This window comes from Pipistrellus hanaki (assembly GCF_964339955.1).
Source record: "Pipistrellus hanaki genome assembly, chromosome: 14".
NCBI lineage: Eukaryota > Metazoa > Chordata > Mammalia > Chiroptera > Vespertilionidae > Pipistrellus > Pipistrellus hanaki.
The window spans coordinates 54,183,843-54,203,867 of NC_140516.1; the positions used below are offsets into that span (position 1 = coordinate 54,183,843).

The window sequence follows — 20,025 nt, forward strand, 5'->3', positions numbered from 1 at the left end:
GGCATAACGTCTCGTCCTATTCATGTTAACGATGTCTAGAGGAGCTGCTCGGGCTTTTCTGGTCATGATGGTGGCCCTGCCCACGGACGCTGGCAGCTCAGTCACCACAGAAAAGCAGCCACTCCTCTGTCTCAGTCAGGCCGCTGCCCCGAGCCACCTCCGCGGCAGCCCACGCCTCCGGTCGGTCCCTTCTCCAGCTGCAAACCTGAGCCTCCTTGGTTACCCCCAATACGTGAGTGGGATGGACACAGCCCCCCATGCCGTGTGCACTGCTGCTCCTAACGAGTGATGAGGGGGACACGGAGCTGAGGGCTGTGCGGCTGGGGGTTCCCCGGCCCTGACTGCTGCCTCCCCACCTGCACACCCCCCTGGAGAGGGGAGAAGGGCGTCCCCCCGGCCTGGGCGGCAGGAACAGAAAGGGTGGAGGAGGAGCAGCACCCGGGCAGGAGGGGGGCTCACCTTGCCAGTGGTGCTTGTAGTCGCACATGCGGGACAGTGCGATCATCATGGCGCAGTACAGGGGCAGGATGGCGGCGCACAGCCGCCAGCTCTTCCCCCGCCCACTCTCCGTGAAGCAGTGCAGCTTGCCGGCCAGGTAGAACGTCGTGAAGCCCAGTCCCGAAAAGGCAACTGCCGGAGAGAAACGCAGGGTCACCCGGCAGGTGGTGAGTGGCAGGGATGCAGAGCACCCGGACACCTGTCTGCCCTCATGCTCTCCCCCAGGATGGCACTGGCACCATCTGGGCAACCTGTGCTCTGCTAGGACCAGGCGGGTATGAAGCCCTCAATCATGAGAATGCCCTCCCAGGCTTGCATGTGACCAAATCTATTTTATAATATCCAGCCAGCCAGCCAGCCAGCCATTTACCCATCATCTATCCACCCATCCATTCATGCATTCATCCACCTATCCATTCATCATCCATCCATCTATTCATCATCCACCCACATCCATCCATCCATGCATTCATCCATTCAACTTACCCACTCACCCACCTATCCATCCATCATCCATCATTCATCCATCCATGCATGCATCTATCCATCCTGTTGAGGAGCATGGGTTCCTGAGACACACCAAGCAGATGTGGTTCTCAGCTCTGCCATTTGCACCTGTGAGCTCCCCTCAAGGCCTCAGTTTCCTTATCTGTGCAATGGTGGTAGCACACCATTCACAGAGTGACCATGAGGGTTAGTCTGTGAGGAATTGTAAATTGCCAGCATAGTGCTTGGGACCTACTGACCAAGCTCCTCACACTGCTGGTTCAGTAGCCACCGCTGTGCACAGCCTCAGGTCTGGAAAGTTCCATCCTGGAGAGAAGCCTTTGCAAGGGCTATCTGCGCTCCTGAGTTATGTAACGGCAATGATTGCTTAGAGAGGATTCCAGAGCCAGGTTCTCAAGGTCTCATCATGCTGCCGCCCTCGGGGCTCTCAGCAGATGCAAACCATCCCTGCTGGTGAAGTAACGAACCTGAAGGCTCTGAGGTGAATCATGGAGCCTGGCCTTCCCATCCTGCTCTGCAGAACGCCGAAACTCAGCTCTCGCTGAGACGAGAGGGACAGCCAGCCAGGAGCCATGCCTGCTTTTCTCCAAGATTCTTTGGAAACAAATTCCACTTTCAGAACCTGTTTCCATGCCTCCGTGGCCCCAAATCCCTTAATATGGTCAGGTTTTTTTTATTTTATTATAGTTTTAATTTCACAGCTTCTCAATCCAAAGTTTAGCCTAGCTAAGATGCTTGTTCTGTTTCCTTTTTTATGACAAGCTTTATGCACTAGCATTCTAGAATATTAAGGAATTTCACTTTCAACAAGAGGATGAAAGATGACGGTTACAAATCGGAGAAGGCAGGTCTGCGGTGCATCTACAGGTGAAACCATTCCATGAGCACCCCCCAAGGCCGTGATTTCTTCCTCATGAAATCACAGGAGTTCGTTACCATCCACTGACCCAGCCAGAGTTCAAATTTCAAGGGAAATCTTGATGAAAACAGCAGAGCAGACTCAATATGCACAGTAACTTTTTAAAAAAACAAAACAAAACAATCTCGCTTCTCTAAACCCTCAGCCATGAGATACTTACGCTCTGTCTGATGTAGGAAACAAAGTCTGTCTCTGCTGGGTTGAAGAGAATTCTCAGAATCCTTGAAATCTGAATCTCACACCAATGATTCTTTTAAAATGTCTTTTAAAGACAAGAGTTCATTGCAATTATTGGTAGCAGTAATTCAACAGCCTAAAAAAATCAATTAAATTCAACTAGATAATTTAGGGGAAATTATTTGGGTCCTGATATAATTTTATAGGCTTGTTTTATGGATGAGAAATAGAGGCTCAGATAGTCAATTATTTGCTGAAGGTTAAAACCGCCCTTACAGAAATGAATTGCGCTGGTGGTGTGACCCATGAACCAAGAGGTTGCTGGTTTGATTCACAGTCAGGGCACAGGCTCAGCTGTGGGTCTGTCCCTAGCAGGGGGCATGCATAAGGAGGCATGCATAAGGCAGCTGACCAATGATGTCTCTCTCTCTCATTGCTGCTTCTATCTTTCTATCCCTCTCCTTTCCTCTTTCACTAAAATCAATAAAAATGTATTTTTAAAAAACAAACACCAACTGTGAATTATTTCTAAACAGAAAAGAAAAACACTCCATAGGATTCCTTGCAGAAGGCAGTCACAGGACTGCTAACTGCCCATTTGTTTCTATGCCTCTGCAGGTGTGTGGCCATCAGAATGGAGTTAATACGGAGGGAAGTCACCGTCCGTGGTGACTGAATGGATATAAACATCACTGTCTCTGCTAGGGATTCCTGCAACAGACCACAGTCCTTGGGGGCAGAACAACATACGTGGCCACAAAAGGTCATGCCCTTCACCCCTGTTTTGGGCAGGGCTGTACTTACACTACCTGAGCCAGTGCAATGTCCATCTCAGAATGGAAATGACAGTGCAATCTTGTTTGAGCATGAGCAATGGGGAAAAGGAAAAGAAACTAAAATGCTTGTAATTAAGCTGAAAGCAAATGTCAGCGGCAGGAAATGCAAACAGAAAAGAAGCAGACAATAACCTCTTTCTGTGGCACCAGTTTGCATCTTCCAAGAGGATTGTGTTTGGGGGGGGTGGAAATCCCACCTGGGCACAATGCACGAAGGCACCGAGGAAGCATGAGGGGCAGGGAGAACGGCTTTGAGGGGAAGTTTCTGCCCTTTGGTCAACCCTGTGGTCCTGGGAGTGGGCAAGGCCTTGCCTGGGAGGATTAAGGGCTTTGAAATGACAGAAGCCACTCTGTCCCTCCCGCACCCCCCTTCACCCCGCACTACTCAATGAAAAATTCTTATTAGATGCTGTTCCTTACCCTGGAGAGAGTTACGAACCGTCACTGAGATCAGAAGCAGTTTCAATCCCCAGGACAACCTTCGCATTTCCCATCTCAAGGATGTGCCACAATGATCAGAAACATAAATATGAGAACAAGACTTCAGAAGGGAGAAATTACCCTGCTCCATAGCACCGTTAGGGGAGCTGGTAAGAGCCTGGGCAGGATTATATAAAGATAACATTTTTATGAAAAATAATTGCATTTTACTTCCAAAGGCCTCACTAGGACATAAAAGTGATAGCAAGATTTGAATGCAACGTACATGTTTGAGAAACAACTACGAAGACTGTAGACCTTATTTACCCAGGGTGCTCATGGGATTACCGTCTTCTGGGGGGCAGGCCTCAGGAGTCCTGTAAGCTGTAATGACCACCACTGCCCAGCCACCATCTGAGGAGATGCCTCAGGTGCACCTGCGTTTCGTGAGATGTTGTATCACCTGCACTTGGGTTTGTTAAGAAAAAGCAACCCTTCGGATCAGACCCCTAGCCGTCGAGATTGGGGACTTGAGCCCACACAGGAGGGAAGGTATGAGAGACCAGAAATAGATATTGGTCTCTGCCCTCGGTTCCTGGCACAGAGCTCCTAAACCTACGTGGTAAGAGCACCAGGAACAGCTTTTATCCTAATGAGGCAACGTGGGGGGGTCCTGAATGGAGGCCAGTCATCGGAAGACCAGGTGATGAGAAGCTTGGAGTTTCAGCCCGATCACCCATTTTCCAGAGCAGGGGAGAGGCTGGGAGCAAAATGAAGACTTAATCAGCGTGATGAGCCTCAGTGGAAATCCTGCCCTGTGTTCATTGCAGAATTATTCACGGTGGCCAAGACATGGAAGCAACCAAAGTGTCCTGCGATCGAGGACGGGATCATGAAGATGTGGTCCATATGCACAACGACACCACTCATCCATAAGAAAGGATGGAATATCGCCATTTATGACCAATGGATGGGCCTTGAGAAAATGATGCTGAGTGAAATACGTCGGACAGAAAAAGCTAAGAACCATAGGATTTCATTCGTAGGTGAGATGTAAACTGAAACAGCTGTTCAGTGGTTGCCAGAGGGAAGGAGGGGGGGTGGGGAGTCCTAAAGTATGGTGACAGGAGAAGATTGGACTCAGTGGTGGGCACACTGTGCAATCAATAGTTCTTGTAACACAGAGACCTACCCCTGAAACCTTGTGCATGGTGACCAATGTCACCCCAATAAACTTAATTAAAAAAAAAAAAAGAAATCCCAACAGCATAGGGTCTAGAGACTTCCAGGCTGGTGAACATGTCTACATGCTGGGGGGTTATTAAATAGCATGTGAGGCCGAAACCGGTTTGGCTCAGCGGTAAAGCGTCGGTCTGCGGACTGAAAGGTCCCAGGTTCGATTCCGGTCAAGGGCATGTACATTGGTTGCGGGCACATCCCCGGTAGGGGGTGTGCAAGAGGCAGCTGGTCGATGTTTCTCTCTCATCGACATTTCTAGCTATTTCTCTCCCTTCCTCTCTGTAAAAAACCAATAAAATATATATTTTTTAAAAATAGCATGTGAGACAAAACCTAATAGAGAACTAGAATTGGAACATGATGGGTAGATAGATGATAGAAAACATGAACATCTTGAAGGAGAGGTTAAGTGACATGGATAACACGGTGAGAAAGTCTAACGGATGTCTAACTGGAGTTCCACATTAGAGAGAAATGAAAGGAAAATGGGAAGAACCAATATGGACACACATAACGGCTGAGGATCTCTCAGGATGTTGAGGGACACACACCTGATTCTCCTACAAGAGCTGTGACAGGAAACCCACGCAACACTTGACGACACACAGGAAAAGCAAGGCACCGAAAGCATCCAGAATGGAGAACAGGACGCCAAGGAAAGAGCAAGACCACTGACTTCAAAACACCAAGATACTGACACACAAAACTGCAGAATAACACCCTCACAGCTCAGGGAGACAGCGGCGGCCAGATCAGAATCCCAATGCGATAAAGCTGCTGCCCAAGGCTGTCAAGGAAGGAACACGTAGAAATGAAACACACGTGTTACCACAAGGTACAGCCAAGAAGGACAGGCAAAGGGCATTCATTGTTCAGGCAGGAGATGGAGCGGATGGGCTACCGGGTACATGGATCAGAGCTGAGGTATTGCATGGTTCGGCATTGCTCAGAACAAAAGGAGATTAACTTCATGTCCAACAATTTTAAAATTCACGTTCTTTTAAAGCCATGTGGGACATTTATGAAAACCGGCTACATGCCAAGCCTCAAATCCAGCCTCGGATCCCAAGATCAAAGGACAAGCCATTTTTACAGATCAATCATCTGACCACCAAGCAGGTAAACTATAAGTCACATAAAAATTCAACAGCCAGTTTAGTGTATTTTGTAGGTCTTTTTTGTACTTCTCTCTGGTGTGGTAACAGAGATTCTAAAACCAGACAAGTGTGGTACAAGAAATGAGAATAATCGACCAATATCACTTAGAAGATATTTACAAAAATCTTAAACAGAATATTATCAACCAAATTTAGCAGCGAGTGAACAGGGAATGCATCTTAATGGAGATGGGTTAATTCCTGGAACAAACACTGGCTTAATGTTTTTAAAAATGATTACTATAAATCATCATTAAAGGGAAAAATACCAACTTGTTAGAAGCACAACATTCAAAATTCATCCTTAGCAAACTAGAGATAGAAGGAAATGGGGAGCAGGGGGCAGGGAAGTCTACAAAAAAGGTCATGCTTAGCGGTAAAATGCTGAAGATCCCCTTCATAGCAGCCATAAAACACGGGTTCAGGAAAGAAAACAAATAAAACTCATTATTTGTAGGTGATATAATTATCCGTGTAGAAAACCCAAATAATTGACAGACAAGGAATTAGAATTACTAGGAGAGTTAGAAAATTTATGCATTAAAAAAACTAATACACCAAAGTCAATTGCATTGCCGGACACCAGGAAACCATCAGCTAGGCAATTCAATTTAAAATATAAAATTTACAAGAGCAATAAGAACATAAAGTGCCTGTGGATAGCTAATAACTACTGTGCAAGGCCTTTACAGAGAGGAGGGTAAACGACTAGAAGACACCAAGTCCTAAACAGACGTGCAACGCACTGAGACAGGAGGAAACCACTGCTCCCCCAACGGAGCCATGGAGTCAGCAAAAGGCCAATCAAATCTGAGGAGGATTTCCCTGGAACCGATTCTCAGACACACAGGGAAGAGCAGAAGACGGGACCAGCCACAACCACATGGAGAACATGGCAGAGGAATAGCCCAAACCACACGGAGAACACGGCAGAACGTGACGAGCTCCACTGAGGGGCGCCGGTGGAGCTGATAGGGGACCTGTCCGGGAGGAAGCTGCAGGAGCCGAATGTTACTCCGAAGCTCTCTTCTCCCTTCACGCTGGGTGAGAGCAGAGCCTGTCTGTCTGAGCCCTGCGGGATGACAATCCTACAGGTAGCAGAAGCGGAAACAGTCTTCCTGGTTTTAAGCCACTGAGACTTAGATGCAAAGACAAGCCATCCGATCCTGACGACATGGCGTTTGCCCTACAAATTTCAAAAGTTTTACAGACCTACAATGATTGAGACACTCCAGAGAGGGATCAGAATAGAGAGGCCTGCCCTGGCTGGGGTTGCTCAGTGGTTGGAGTGTCAGCCGATGGGTTCAATTCCTGGTCAAGACACATATGCACCTGGTTTGCATGTTTGGTCCCCAGCCCTGGTCAGGGTGAATGAGGGAGATAACCAATCAATGTGTGTCTCTTTCTCTCTCCTTCTCCCCCACCCACCTTCCCTTCCACTCCCTAGAAATCAATTTAAAAAAAAATATCCTCAGGTGAGGATCAACAACAACAAAACAAAACAATAAGAATAGAGAGAACCAAGAAAAAAGTCCATTCTCACATGGGCGTGAGATGCGGCAGATCAGTGCAGATCAAGCATGTCACACTCGCAGCAGCCGGTGGGCCACCTGCCTGATGCCCGCACCTCCCTCCGTTCAGGGGCGCTCGGCCTCTCTGCCTCCACCAGCAGCAGGAGAGAGCAGTGGCCCCGCTCCCTGCACTGCGTTTCACAGGCCGCCCCTGCACCAGCTCCATCGGCTCCCGCCTGGCCCACCCCTCGGGCAGACTGACAGCCTTCCAATCACTGAGCAAACCCTCCACGTGGGGATGAGGCTCAGGGCGCAGGGGGTCATGGATTCAGTCAATTCCGTGTGTTTGTTTTAAAGAAAAAGCAGCCACCGCAGCAGCCACTCGTCAATTCCGTCAACATGTCCACTGGCCTGCCAGCCAGAAGCTCTCCTGGGAATGAGCAGAGTGGGCACATGGGGAGCCCCAGAAAGGGGGTCGTGACCCACAGGTTGAGAACCACTACCAGGGTCGCCCAGGACCATCGGAAAGCACAGATATTTACATTACGATTCATCAACAGTAGCAAAATTACAGTTATAAAGTAGCAACGAAAATAATTTTATGGTTGGGGTCACCACAGCATGAAGAACTGTATTAGAGGGTTACACATTAGAAAGGTTGAGAACCACTGGTCTAGAGAAAGATGACTTGATCCCTAACACAATGCAAGGTTTTGTCCAAGACAAAGAACCTGACTTGCCAGGATCTAGAAAAATAGGCAAACGTCACAAGACACACACATCCTCGAAAAGCAATGGCCATCATACCCACCTGGGGCCAGAAGACTAAGGATTCTACCCTAAAGGTGTTCTTCCGACAAACATGTGTACAGTTCCTGCTGCACAGCAGGCAGGTATGAAGCTCAGCTCGAACAGTGAGAGGCAGGGTTCTTCGCCTTAGCTAAGGACGCAGAAACAGAAGTGATTACAAACCTGGAGAGTGCTGGGAAAGGAACAAACGGGCTCTCGGAGGAGAGAAAGCTGAGGGGACCAGGAGGCATCGCTGGGTATAAGGTCAGGTGATTAACACAGGAAGGAGCAGGAGAGTACTGAGCGTGGAGAGAGCGTCCGGCAGGAAACAGCGTGCAGGCCTTGGAGGACAGTGGGTGCAACCAGGAGCTGTCGGAAGCCAGCATCCTGACCCTGGAAAAGTGCTGGCCGTATGTCCCGGCCAGCGTGGCTCAGGGGTTGAGCTTCGACCTATGAACCAGCAAGTCACGGTTCGATTCCCTGTCAGGGCACAAGCCCCGTTGTGGGCTCAATCCCCAGTGTGGGGCATGCAGGAGGCAGCCGATCATGGTTGTCTCTCATCACTAATGTTTCTCTCTTTCCCTCTCCCTTCCTCCCTGGAATAAATAAAAACATACTGAATGGTGGAGGAAGGGAAAAACTGCGTCTCCTGCTGGAGAGTGTGAGCTGGAATGCCGGCCTCCTGCCCCAGAACTGGGACCCTCGCCATCAGCACCTGGTTCTTGGGCCTTGAACCCAAACTGGAACTTACCCCCAGCTCTCTGCCCCCCAAACCCTTCTGTCTGCAGATGGCAGATCGAGGGATGTCTCAGCCTCCATAATTACATGAATTATGTATTAAAATTCCTCACAGTGAATCTCATTATAGCTACACCATCGGTTCCGCTTCTCAGGAGAACCCTGACTCGCATGGAGAGAAAATGCAACTTGCTCCAGCCTGGCTGGGGATCCCCCGACTAGAATTCCCAGTGAATTATTCAAGAAGCTGCTCGGCTGTGTTAACATAAAAAACCACTGAAACCTTAAACAATTTTTGTGAGTTTATTTGAGCCAAACTGTCGACATATGCCAGGAAGCAGAACCTATACGAATTGAGATGATGCTCCGGAGAATGGCGGGTTACATCTGTACTTATACATTGCCATCAAAGGAGGGACATAGGTGGGTTACATGAAATTCACTGGTGATGGATTAAGGAGGTGGGATAAAGCAAAGAAGGGAAACCCCTGGGATTGGATAAAAAGTAAAATGATGGACACATACTTAGGGGGTGCAGGAACAATTAATATGATAATGAAGGAATTGGTGGTATCTGTCCTGGCGCCCACCACATTTGGTTGTACCCTGAGGGGTCCAGAAAAAGGGAGGTTACCAGTCACTAGACATTTCAAGGGTGTGTTATCTTAGATGCAAAAAGGCAAAATCTTGTCAGGGAAGATACCTGCCTAGGAGGTGACTACCCACCATCACTGCTTTTAAAGTTTAATTTCAGACGATCTTTTGTGGTGACTTTAGCTCTGAGTTTGCAAGACTGCCACGCAGGCCTCCCCTGAGCTGACTGTCAGGTCAGCAAGTGGCCCCTTCGGTCCACAGCTGCTCGGAGGGACGCTCAGCCGGTCTCAAGCCTGAAACACGGAGGAGCCGAGAGGCGTCAGGCCTCCATGCGAAAGGCCGGAAGAGGAAGACGGCACGTGTGCACCTGGGCATCGGGGAGGTCACCCAGGTCCAAGTTTCTTTCCTGGGAAGGATTTAAACGCAAAGCTGAAGCACAGCCAAACCTTCGTCCAGTGGCCTTCGCACTGCACTGCCTCGACCCCCCGCCCCGGGGCAGAGTGAGGGAAACGGAGTGATGTTCCAGGGACCCTCAGGCCCGGCTCTCCACCTGGGGCCCTGGGCCCACCGCCTCCGCCTCGGGGTCCACAGGCAAGATCGTGCTGGGAATCGCTGGGAGCTACAATGCTGATGATGCTGAGTGTCCCTAGGACTGGCTGCTGGGACCCGGGACGTCCCTCCCTCAGCTGGGGCAGGGCAGGGCCAGGGCAGTGGGTCCTGTTGGTCCTCCTTTCTCCCCAAGGTGGCCCAGCCCTGCCACCCACACCCCGAACTGGCTGGGGAGAGAGCAGTGTCATGTCCTCCGGCCGACTTCGCCTAACAGAGCTGGTCCAGCTGCCACTAAAGTGACTGCATTTCTCAAGCCGATGCCAGCGGATGGAGAGGCAGCCCGGCCTGAAGGGGCCAGGAGCGAGCCTGGAGGGAGATGGCGGCTGGGGACCACGATGGCAATTGCTCAGGGATGTTTCTGAGTTTTATGTGAAAGGAAAAGAAGGACACATCTTATCTTTCTAAGGATGCCCACACCAGCTACAGGTCAGAGAAAATACGGAGGCCGTATGTGCCCACCACTGCGCCAGCTGAGGCCCGGCACCACTCAGTGCTTGGACACTTTCCAGAGGAGGGTTTTGTGAACACTGTTGGCTCACGATTGATCGATCGATTGATTGATGGACTGATTTCTCTCCTTTCCTTTCACCCATTTATCAATCCGTGAATATACCCATATCCTCAAATATGTCTATTACAGAGGACATGTGGTGATTTGAATTTTCATCTTTAGAATACTCGTAATATCTGGGACAATCTTTGGGCCAAACTGGAAGTCTGAGCTAAGAGCCAAAGGTCTGAAACAGCGGTGAGGAACCACACTACGCCGCCCAAGGGGGTGAGGAGGGCTCATGGGTCGACACTCAACCACTGAGCCGTGCCGGCCGATGCGATGCATCTTGTTTATCGTTGTATCCCCAGCACCCGGCACTGCGCCCAACACGGAGCCCTCCAGCGAACATGGCGGCGAATGCGCAGAACAGCCCGGGCCTTGGCTTTGGCGATAAACAGCAACATGGATAACAACGTCCACTTAACACCAAGTACCTGACATACGCGAGTGGATCAAATAAGACAACGCACCCAAATGCTTAGGAACAGCGGGCGCTGAAAAACGCCAGGGTCAGCATCGCTTATCCCAACCCTCACCCACAAGAACCAGGCATCGTCTCCCCACCGACCACAGGGAGGTCATCGCAGAGGTGATGCCGGGCAGAGCAGGCACTGCCATCCTTCCAAGTCCCGCTCTCTCCACCTCACTTCCCTGCACCCCTCTCTCCACCACACCTCCCTGTGCCCCTCTCTGTCCACCACACTTCCCTGCACCCCTCTCTCCACCACACCGCCCTGTACCCCTCTCTCTCCACCTCACTTCCCTGCACCCCTCTCTCCACCACACCACCCTGTACCCACTCTCTCCACCACCACAGCTGCCTGCACCCCTCTCTCCACACCTCCCTGTACCCCATTCACACTATTTAGTCTTGGTACCAGCTAGACCATCTATAATAGATTACATATTGTGTGTAGGCACACATGTATATGTAAGTGTGCTACATGGTGATACAGTCTCTCTCTCTCACACACACACACACACACACACACATAGCACGTCCCTGAGGGAATAAACTGGAGCCAACCCGGAGCTAAAGGCAGCAGCCCAGCACCCGAGTCACAGGATGTGGGTGAAGGTCACGTGTGACGCCTGCTGGGCGGCAGCGGCACCAATGTTTCTGAGCCCTGGAGCCTCTGCAGCTGAAGGTCCCTTTGTGAGCCGACGCCCCACGGCGAGGAGTCGAACCCACCCAGCACTCACACCCTCACTGTCCCCACCTGACCCCGCAGGGCGACAGGACCGCAGGGAGCCATGTCCGCGGCACTTACAGGAGGAGTGGATGCTGGGGAAGCTCTTGCGGCCCTCGGACACCAGCTCGGGGTCCCCCGTGCAGTGCATCTCGGCGTTCATCACCCCATCTGGAAAGCAGCGGTGAAAGAAATCGGGGCGCGGTCTACAAGAGACACCATGGACACGTTCCATGTAAACTCTGCCGTCACGAGCCTGAGCTGACCCCGCCAGCCCCAGCCACACCCAGCCCCTCGGCCACATTCAACTCCTCCACCCACACCCCAACTCCTCCGGCCCCACCCCAACCCCTCCGGCCCCACCCCAACTCCTCCGGCCCCACCCCAACTCCTCCGGCCACACCCCAACCCCTCCGGCCCCACCCCAACTCCTCCGGCCCCACCCCAACTCCTCCACCCACACCCCAACTCCTCCGGCCCCACCCCAACTCCTCCACCCACACCCCAACTCCTCCACCCACACCCCAACTCCTCCGGCCACACCCCAACCCCTCCGGCCCCACCCCAACTCCTCCACCCACACCCCAACTCCTCCGGCCCCACCCCAACTCCTCCGGCCCCACCCCAACTCCTCCGGCCCCACCCCAACTCCTCCGGCCCCACCCCAACCCCTCCGGCCCCACCCCAACCCCTCCGGCCCCACCCCAACCCCTCCGGCCCCACCCCAACTCCTCCACCCACACCCCAACTCCTCCACCCACACCCCAGTTCTGCCCAGGGTCCCAAACAGGGCAGACAGACAGACAGACAGTCGGGGTAGAGCTTAAGCCTCAGGTCAGAGAAACCTGAGCTGAACTCCTGCTATGCCGCCTCCAAGTGCCCCCTGAGCCTGTTTCCACTTTGGTCAAGGGGAGGCCTCTACCTACAAGGTGAGGCCTGAGGGGAACAGGGCTCAGTGCTGGTGACGTCAGCACTGCACCGGCCCAGGGTCCTGCATTGAGGCTGCTTCGGGATCCAAGCCTTAGGGGGGCTCCTGTCCCTTCACTGGGCCTCTGGGTGGCCGGCTACCCCTCAGGGCTCAGCTACCCCCCAAGAGGACCCCAAAGGTCCGGTCCATGAGCGAGTACCCGGCCATGCAGTGCGGTGGGAGAGGGCCCTCCGCAGGGGAGCGCCCAGGCCTCCGGCCGCAGACTCGGCTCGGCTCAGCCCGGGATCAGATGGTGCTGAGCGAGCAGCTGTGCGGGTCCAGGATCCCTGACAATCCTGCGGCTGTTCTGGGACATCTCACTTTACAGGTGCAGAACACAGCTTCGGAGGGTACCCCCTCCAGGTCACACACAGCCAGCTCTGACCCCCCCCCACACATGGGTTCCTGCACCCACACACCTCACCCTGCCACTCTGCCTCCTTCCCGTGAGGGTTCTCTCCCAGGCGTGTGATGGCCAATGGCCAACCACCCCTCATGGAGTCAACCCAGGAACGCCACCTCGGGCAGGGCTGCCAGCACAGGGCCCTTTTCCGCACACACTGGGGCACCATTCACACACACTGGCTCACGGACACCCCCAGCTCTAGGAGGTAATCACCAATAATCACCAGTAATCACCAGTACCATGCCAATAATCAATGTTAGTCATCTATCAGAGTCTTCCCCTATTGAACGCACCCTCCGAGCAGGACAGCCTGAGAACCAGCATTCCAGCAGGGCCCCTGGCGGCTCTAAGCACGGGCTGCATGCAGGCGCGGCAGCGCAGGCCATGGACCGCCTGCCGGACAGGTGTCCCTCCCCTGCTCCTCGGAGCCAGCCCGCACCTGCCCCAGGCAGATAGATGGTCAGTAAAGGCCAGGCTCTGGGGGAAATAACCTGCCTGAGACCTACACCTGGTCAGGGCCCAGGCAGGGCTGAGTTCAGCCATTTGGCTGCTCTCCTCTACGGAGACCGCCCTTCCAGGCAGGTGGGGAAGAAGGCAAGACACAGAGAACGGAAATCACTTCCCAGGAGGGTAAGAGCATCTCCGTGCCGATCCACCCTTCTCATCCCCGAGAACGGGAAAGGGTGACCTGACTGATTCTGGAGGCAAAACCGATGAGCAAGTGGGTGTTGGGAGGCCCTGGCAGCACAGGACTGGAACTCCCGAGGAAGTGGAGTCGGTGGATCCCCCTTTACTCCCCCCCCTTCCTGAGACGGGGGCTGGGAATTCAAAGTGAAGGGGAGGAAAGACCTGTGCTGAGGACACAGCCCAGGACAGCATTGGAGGGGAACCAGCCGAGCTGGCATCTGCCTTGTGCTGTGCCCTCCCTGCGGCCCAGGGGACCCTGGGCACCTCAGTCACAGCCGTTTCCCTGGGACTCACCTGCCCACGATCAGCTTAATGGTGTTTGTGCAGACGCCGTTCAGAGCGAGAGCCAAGGACACGGCTGTGAGACAGAACCACAGACAGAAAAGTGACCAGCTGATCTCAAAAGTCAAAATCACCATCACATCACAAAGCACTATTTCCTTTACGGCCGCAGGAAGACGATCCAGCAGCAGCTTTCAACACAGGGATGTTTGGGTGGCGAGTAAATGTGATTAGGACAGGACTTCGGAAAGCGACTCATAAAATCCTGAATCCTGAGCTGCGAGATTTATCTCCTCCTCGACTGAATGCTCAGTATCACTGAGGAGCCATCGGTCACGGGCAGATTTAAGGCTGCACAGGCGGTTTCTTTTGCTGATAGCAAAAAGCGTGAACTTCTCATTTCCTTCTGCAACCTTCTCAGAAAGTTCTCATGATTAAGTCCTTCTGCAAACGAGGACACTCCCATTTGGCAAGTATCCTTTTCATTTTATTGAACTTCGGGGGTGACGTTGGTTAACGTGGTCACACAGGTTTCGGGCATGGACTGCTGGGTCATGTGGTGGCTCCAGTCGCAGCTTTTCTGAGGGACTCTGTGTTGCTTGCAGAGTGCCTGTACAGTCTCCCTTCCCACCAGCAGTGGACAGAGGAGGGCTCCCTCTTCTCCAGTGTTGCTATCACCTGCCTTGTTGATAATCGCCCTTCCAACAGGCACGCGATGGGTTCTCACTGTAGTTTTGATGTACATTCCCCTCATTGCTAGCGAGGTTGGACATCTCATATATCGATGGGCTATTTGTATGTCTTCTTGGGAGAGATGTCTGTTCAAGTCCTATGGCCATTTTTTTTACTAGTAAACCTTTCTTTTGAAAGTATCACGTTTCCTTTACTCCCCATTGACCTAGCCTGCTCCCAGCCTAAGTTATGCATATATGCATACAAGTTCTTCGGTTGACCTCCTCCCACCCACCCACCCTATGGCCATTCTTTTCTTGGGTTGTTTGACTGGTGTTGAGTTTTTTGAGTTCTTTATATATTTTGAATATTAGACCTTTGTCAGAGCTCCTGTTTGCAAATATCATCTCCCATTTGGCCGCTGCCTCTGTTTTGTTGTCGCTTCCTTTTGCTGTGCAGAGCTTTTCAGTTTGAAAGCGGCAACTACCGCCTGTTGACTCGTCACCTGCCAACAGCTGCCATCTATTATCCAGCAGGCAGCTGTGTCTGAGTGGGTTCTGAGAAGGCTGGCCTAAAGCACCAGGAATCCCGGGATACTTCCTTTAAAATACCCACCAGGGGGCTCTCTGGCTCCGAAGGACTTTGATGCCTGAGGGACAGGCCATCCAAGGGTGCGAGTGATGGAGTCAGGGAGCTGCCCCTGCAAGGACGTCACCCCCGTGTTCACTGCGACCTCACACGTGGCGAGCCGTGTGCGGGAAGCTCAGCCGCCGTGCACACGGAGAGCCCTCGGAGGCCCGCGCATTGCTCTGCTGAACGACGAGGCACTGGAGCTGCCCTTCCTCTGGCAAACAAAGGACCCAACAGGAGCCGAGACTCGCGTGGGAACAGCGGTGCAGGGACATTTCTGGGAAATGCTGCCCAGAGCTACTCCTGGCCATCAGGGGACGAGCGTGTTGTCCTTACGAGCAGAGAGAGCTTGGAGTGGCAGCGGGCACCGCGGGCACAGGGACGAGATGGAGAAAGCCGCTTGCCTTGTTAAGATGTTTGTGTTAGGCTGGGGTGACCTTGGTTAACAAAAAATTATAAAGGTTTCAGGTGCACAATCCTACATCACCACCCACAGGCTAGTCCCCCCATCATCATTTACTCCGTTCACCCTCCTCTCCCTTCCTCTGGTAGTCACTGCTGTCTGTGTCCACCAGTTTATTTTTGCTCAATCCTGTCACCCTTTTCACCCAACCTCCCTTCCCTTTGACAGCTGTCAGGCTGTTCTCGGTATCGATGAGTCTGTTCATTTATTTTGGTTCATTAGATTCCACATGAGACCACCTTTTGGTACGTGTCTCTCTGACTGACTGATTTCATTTAGCATCATGCTCTCCAGGCGCATCCATGCTGCGTAAAGGTAAGACTGCCTTCTTTTTTACAGCTGAGGAACCCATCACCTCACACCCCAGGATGGCATCATCAACAAATCAACCAACACTAAGTGTTGGCAACGATGTGGTGGGAATGCAGACTGGTGCAGCCATTGTGGAAAAAAATATGGATTTCCCTCAAAAAGTTAAAAATGAAACAGTAACCCTGGCCAATTTGGCTTAGTGGATAGAGCATCAGCCCTCGAACTGAAGGGTCCCAAGTTTGATTCCAGTCAAGGGCACATACCTCTCGGTTGCAGGCTTGATACCCGGCCCTGGTCAGGGTGCATGCAGGAGGCAACCAATCAATGTGTCTCTCCCTCTCCCTTCCATTCTCTTAAAAAAAAAAAAATCAATGGAAAAATATCCTCAGGTGAAGACTAACAAAACCAAAAAATTAAAGAAAGAAAAAAAAAGAAACAGCATGACCCAGGGACCCACTTCTAGGAATATATCCCGAGAAACCCAAACGCCTCTCGGAAAGAATGTGTGCACCCCTGTGCTCGCTGCTGCGTTATTTACGACAGCCATGTGCCCATCGGTGGACGAGTGGATGAAGCGGCTGTGGTACATGCGCACGTGGAAGGCCCACCTGCTTTAACAAGTTGGGGGAAGCAGAGAGAATGGGAGCAACCAGTTCCAATGAGCACCTTTGTCAGAGGAAGACTGACCACCTGAGTGTGAGATGGGGGAATTGCCCATCTTGGGGGGCGAGGGGGGGGGCGGGGCGGGGCGAGGAGAGAGGAGCCACCGGCCGCTCAGCTGCGTGGTCCTACCACTTAGACACCACGCCTGGGGCAGCTGGGGGCGGGGGTGGCGGCTCAGGAATGGAAACTGAGAGTGGGAAACTCAGGGAAACCCTCTGCATCCCGAGAGCACAGACCCTCCTTCCTAAACACTGGCCTCTGCCGTCTCGCAAGCTCGGGGCCTGCTGGAAGGTCTCCTGGGCCGAGGAGGGGATCCCTGGTTTGTCTTCATGCCGCTTCTCCCAGAGCCGTGACAACGGACAGGCTGTGAGGACACCAGGACGTGACTGGGTCTCCCGACACCATGGTCCAAGGGCGCACTGCTGTTCTCCAGCCGGTCCGACTTCCCACCTGGTCCTGGCCTGGCCTCTGGCACAGACCAGGTCTCCGGGAGGAAGTGTCTCCAGCTGAGCTGCCAGTGCCTCTGGGAACTTAAAGGGGAGGCGTCAGTCCAGAACCCCACACCCCGGCCTCTGCACCAGGGGCTCGCTGCCGCACAGAGCGGGTCTTTAAAAGACCAAGTAGCCGAGCTGGGAAGCGTGTGCATGTCACGTACTGCCCACAGCGGGCAGCCTCACTCCTGACCCGAAAGCCGAAGGAGAAGAAAGGAGGGGGATCTGGGTGACAATATCCAGGGCGGAGAGCATCTCCTCCTGGGAGCAATGGTGAGCTCCTGCTGCCAGAGCACAGCCAGACTCCTCGTTCTGGGAGCGACCTGAGTTATTTCCATCTGAGCAGCACCCCAGGGCATCGGCATGGCCTCTCAGGCGGACACCAGAGAGAGGGCAGCCGAGTGCAGATGCAGGAAAGGCCGAGAGCAGGAAATGAGTGACCTGATCCGGAGCTTCCTGACGGATAGCAGCCGGGGGTCTGGTGTGAGGGCTGGTCTGCAGCATCCACAGCTCTGCGGGCCCAGAGGCCAGCATGCCAGCCAGGCTGTCTGCTGAGAAGATGCAAAGCCACGTGGTGTGAGGAAGGGGTTACTGGGGATAAAAGGGAGACTCTGCAATATCTTTAAGAATAAAGATAATTTTTTAAAGTGAGGAGAAGGGATTTCCAAATCAGTTGAGAAGGCCCCGAACAGGACATCCTGGGACCACAGTGGGATCCATCCTAATCCAGCCCGGCTGCTCGGGGCATGGGTGGGAGGGCTCCAGTGCCCCGGCTGGAAAAGCTGACCTCCCACCACCAGCCTCAGACACTGGGCCACGTGACCACCACACCCAAAGCCACAGACGAGCAGCCGGGTCGTCGCCTGGCCTATGGGGGAAGCAGGAGGCATCCACAGGCTGGCCGGAGATGACCAGGCCTGAGAAATGATGGAGCCACACTCGGCGAGTGTGGACACGGTCGATTTCTGAGCTGCCTGTGGTGTGAGCCTAGTAGTCACAAACATGAGACGGACAGGCAGTGGTGACCAAGGACCAGGTTTCTTTCGCCACAAGAGCTGCCCTGCGCTGAGCCCGAGCAGCACCGTCTCTGAGGGAGGCAGACACCAATGTTCAGCACAACGGACAGCGGCCAGGGCCACAGGGAAAACAGGGCTGCTCCCACCTGTGCCCTGGACCTTCCAGGCTTACGCCTGCTCTTGCTTCTCCCAAGCTTGATTTGACCCAGAGAAAAGTTAGCTGGAGCACCTGAGGTTTTCTTAAACCCAGTCATCTAATCCAGTCCTGCCCCACCCCTAAAACCAGAACCGTGGATACTCTACCTAGGAAGGCTTCCTTAATTTCAGTCTTGTCTGTCCGCCGGATAATTTTCACCACACAGATCACAGCCAGGGGCGTGAGGAACGAAATGGCCTGGAAGAGAGGACAGACCCCGTGAGGACAGCGCTGGGCCATCTGAGGCTGGTGGGTCATCAGGGCCAGAGATGCCCCACCCCCTGCCGTGAAAGCCATACAGTAAACTAGTCAGACACACCCCGGTTCCTTTGATCTAGGATTCACAGATTTGACTTAGAGCCAAAATGGAAGAAGTCTCATTTAATACTCAAGTGTTAGGTAGTGCTCTCCTTATAAACACCTAGTTTTTAATTTCTCTGAGATTGATGAAAATCATTTATTTTCCAGCAGAAAAGCAATGATTAAAAAGCAATGAAAATAAGACTTGAATGCTCCTGTGCTCTGAGCTGTTGAAGGAGTTTGCAGACACAAAGACCTTCCCCCTCATCGCTAACGACAGGAGTTCCTCCATACAACCAGGGGATCTCTAAAAATGCAACCATGCTTCTCCTGTGCTCTGGGAGAGCTCTGGGACCCGGGCCACTGGCTCCAGAGGCAGAAGGGCTGGCAAAGAGGAGTGACCGTCCTCTCTCATCGCCGCGTGCCTGGAGGGCTCCTCTCTCCCGCAGTGAGGCCCGCACCAGCCAGGAGCCCTGAACCCGGTCCCAGAAGCCGAGACCCAGGCACTGCCCAGGGCTGGCGCCACACTGGGCGCCTGGTCAGTGGCAGGCAGCTGACCAGCTGAACCTGTGGCAAAGACCTCAGCTTCTCTTTGCAGTAGGCGAGCTTTGGTTTGCAGCCGATTTCACTGTGAATACTGGGGACAGCCCAGCGCAGCTCGGCCGGCAGGCCCCTCCTCCCAGCGCCCGGCATCACTCCTCCTCGCGTGAGCCAGCGGCGCCCACCGAGATTTGGTTTTGAACTTGAACCTGATGGACTGCTCACCGTCTCTCTCAGGCGGCCCCGTCTCCAGGGGGTTAGAAAGCTGACGGGGAAACTCACTGGGTTTGCACTTGGGAGGAAGGCCGAGCCAGCGGGAGAGCTGGTACTTACAAACATAAGGCGGGTGGGGATGTTGTCCGACTGCACCAGGGGGTTTTTGTACAGCCAGATCTCCTCTGGCTGGATGACTCTCTGGAACGGGTCCAGAAACTCCGTGAAACTGAAACAGCAAAGAGATGCGTGAGGGCCGAGCGCTCAGCTGCTGTCTTAGTTCCGGGAAGGCCGCATCCTCCGCACCCCCTGGGAGGACCAGCCTCCCCCCACCCCTGGGAGGACCAGCCCACCTCACACCCCCTGGGAGCACCAGCCCACCTCACACCCTAGGGGAGCACCAGCCCACCTCACATCCCCTGGGAGCACCAGCCCACCTCACACCCTAGG

At 53.3% G+C, this 20,025-nt stretch overlaps 1 protein-coding gene across 3 annotated transcripts in view; it reads right to left on the reverse strand.

Moving 5' to 3' along the window:
- Positions 1 to 20,025, reverse strand: part of PLPP4 (phospholipid phosphatase 4) — a 31,914-nt gene that overhangs the window by 1,984 nt on the left and 9,905 nt on the right. For 2 of the 3 annotated variants that reach the window (XM_084904221.1, XM_084904219.1), the window contains exons 2-6: positions 19,696 to 19,804; positions 18,630 to 18,720; positions 14,092 to 14,155; positions 11,819 to 11,908; positions 460 to 630 (exon numbers count right to left, since the gene is read on the reverse strand). In XM_084904221.1, coding sequence (XP_084760347.1) covers positions 460 to 630; positions 11,819 to 11,900 — 253 coding nt within the window. In that variant the 5' untranslated portion in view covers positions 11,901 to 11,908; positions 14,092 to 14,155; positions 18,630 to 18,720; positions 19,696 to 19,804. Of the gene's footprint in view, positions 1 to 459; positions 631 to 11,818; positions 11,944 to 14,091; positions 14,156 to 18,629; positions 18,721 to 19,695; positions 19,805 to 20,025 lie in introns of all 3 variants that reach the window. The other variant, XM_084904220.1, reaches the window with a different exon arrangement.